Source organism: Etheostoma cragini, chromosome 3 (assembly GCF_013103735.1).
Source record: "Etheostoma cragini isolate CJK2018 chromosome 3, CSU_Ecrag_1.0, whole genome shotgun sequence".
In the NCBI taxonomy this organism is placed as follows: Eukaryota; Metazoa; Chordata; class Actinopteri; order Perciformes; family Percidae; genus Etheostoma; species Etheostoma cragini.
In genome coordinates, this window is record NC_048409.1 from 29,749,243 (window position 1) to 29,751,671 (window position 2,429).

General features: G+C 42.8%; 1 protein-coding gene and 1 long non-coding RNA gene across 2 annotated transcripts in view; both read left to right on the forward strand.

Annotated features, from left to right (window-relative positions):
• Positions 1–2,134, forward strand: part of LOC117938738 — a 7,133-nt gene extending 4,999 nt beyond the window's left edge. The window contains exons 10-14 of the mRNA XM_034863590.1: positions 108–282; positions 766–830; positions 919–925; positions 1,563–1,686; positions 2,101–2,134. Coding sequence (XP_034719481.1) covers positions 108–282; positions 766–830; positions 919–925; positions 1,563–1,686; positions 2,101–2,134 — 405 coding nt within the window. The remainder of the gene's footprint in view (positions 1–107; positions 283–765; positions 831–918; positions 926–1,562; positions 1,687–2,100) is intronic.
• An 85-nt stretch (positions 2,135–2,219) lies between these two features.
• LOC117939494 overlaps positions 2,220–2,429 on the forward strand; it is a 16,211-nt gene continuing 16,001 nt past the window's right edge. Inside the window, exon 1 of the long non-coding RNA XR_004655596.1 lies at positions 2,220–2,387. This is a non-coding gene — a long non-coding RNA (uncharacterized LOC117939494). The remainder of the gene's footprint in view (positions 2,388–2,429) is intronic.

The following is a 2,429-nucleotide window of genomic DNA, read 5'->3' on the forward strand; positions in this document are numbered from 1 at the left end:
ATCTGACCTTCACCAACTCTGGAGTCAACCTGCTGGCAGAAGAACAAACAACCTCCCGGCTGCTTAAAGTCTTCAGAGTCAAACCTAAATTAAACCTTCTCCATCAGAGTGCTGTGGACAAAGGTTTACAGAGTCCAAATGGACACCTGGACTTGTTCCTCCGCTTCCTCCTGGGTATTTCACTGCAGACCAATCAGAGACACCTACGAGGTCTGATGACCTATGCTGGAAGTAGCTCAGAGACCAATCACGAATCAGTTGAGTACATCAAGATGAAGATCAGTGAGAATCTCTCTGCAGAGAGAAGCATCAATCTGTTCCACTGTCTGAATGAACTGAATGATGGTTCTCTAGTGGAGGAGATCCAACAGTCCCTGAGTTCAGGAAGTCTCTCCACAGATAAACTGTCTCCTGCTCAGTGGTCAGCTCTGGTCTTCATCTTACTGACATCAGAAGAAGATCTGGACGTGTTTGACCTGAAGAAATACTCTGCTTCAGAGGAGGCTCTTCTGAGGCTGCTGCCAGTGGTCAAAGCCTCCAACAAAGCTCTGTACGTGCACACACATCTATTCAGATTAAATGCAGTTTTACTTTAATTATAATTTGTTTATGTTTGTTTGAAGCTGTATTCTTATGCATTGCTGATGTCTTTTCAGGCTGAGTGGCTGTACATTGTCAGAGAGAAGCTGTGAAGCTCTGTCCTCAGTTCTCAGCTCCCAGTCCTCTAGTCTGAGAGACCTGGATCTGAGTAACAACAACCTGCAGGATTCAGGAGTGGAGCTGATGTCTCCTGGACTGAAGAGTCCACACTGCAGACTGGAAACTCTCAGGTTGGTGCTCAGTTAGGACCTGAGTAACAATGAAATTTAAAGCAACGTTGTGTAACATTCCTATTTATTTCGATTTGTGTCCCTACAGGTTCACAGTAATTTACTTCTACACTGCTGTCATAAATATTGATTTCGCTACACATACATTTGTTATGATTAAATTACTTGTAATCTAAATCTAGCGGGTCAACAACTCTGCTAACAGAGCCAATGACACAGGACATAACAAGCCAGCTAATTTTACTTAATCGTCCAACAACAAGAAGGCCAGCTGGCTGTCCTGCCCTTTGTTATTTCTTGAAACTCTCTGCAATGACTAAAAGCCAGTCAGAGTTGTCTGGCAGCAGCTCGGCTGAGGAAGGCTCAAGCTACATTTTTACAGGCAGCTTCAACAACAGCAGAACGGAGTGAACAATTAATTTATTTTGAAAATAATAACTGCAAAACAATTACAAACGTGGTTTATTTCTTTCTCTATCTCTCTCTCTCTCTTTCTACTGGACAATTACATTTTCAAGTAGCAACACAACATTAGTTCTTGTTGTGTTCAGCTGGACTGTAAAGCCCCGCCCATTTCTAGCACTCAAAGTCCCACGAGACGGCCCAAGTCATATCTGAATTATCATGACCAACTGTGTGTGTGTGTGTGTGTGTGTGTGTGTGTGTGTGTGTGTGTGTGTAGTCTCTCATTCTGTATGATCTCAGAGGAAGGCTGTACTTCTCTGGCCTCAGCTCTGAGCTCCAACCCCTCCCATCTGAGAGTGCTGGACCTGAGCTACAATCATCCAGGAGACTCAGGAGTGAAGCGGCTTTCTGCTTTACTGGAGGATCCAAACTGCAGACTGGACACTCTCAGGTATGGACGGACCAAGACTTCATTTTATTTTTTGTCACTAACTAAGAAACTCTGCTTAATGTTCAATGGAGGATCTTCAGGGCCACCGTAGAGATTCAATCGGCAATAACAACAACAGTTACATTTTACGAAGGTATCCTATCCTATCCCAGACTATTTTAGCATAACAAATTTAAAAAAATATATAATATTTGTGTTCACACATGTGGTCAGGTGCACGACATAATTTTTCCTACTCAACTTTTGTAGTGATACAGGTAGCTAAAATTCAGTAACAATACCAAACGAGACCATTTTGGATAGTTTACTTTTCTTTGACTAAATAATTTAATTAAATTGGAAAGATAAACCTAACCTATTTACATGTCATTTAATTAGAAATTTTACACCCCAAACTAAATAAACCCCCTCCAGACCTCCAGCCTGTCAGTCTGTCACCAGGGCATAGAGAACGCTATTGTCATGTCTCAGAGTAGTGGTGTCGCTTTGATCTGCACTCTAAGTTCAAATTACTTCAACTTTACCTAGTTGCCGCTGACCATTGGTAGGACCAACCAATGATATAATGGCATGTCGTTACCTAGCAACAGGAAATATCTTCCTTGCCACCCTTAATGATGTTTACCTGCGCTGTGCTTTGCTCTGCGTCCTACCTAGCGGTGCGGAGAGAGCAGATTGCGTATCATGTGTAGGCGGCTTAAGTGTAACCACACCGTGACAGCTTTAGCAGCATTGCCCTGACT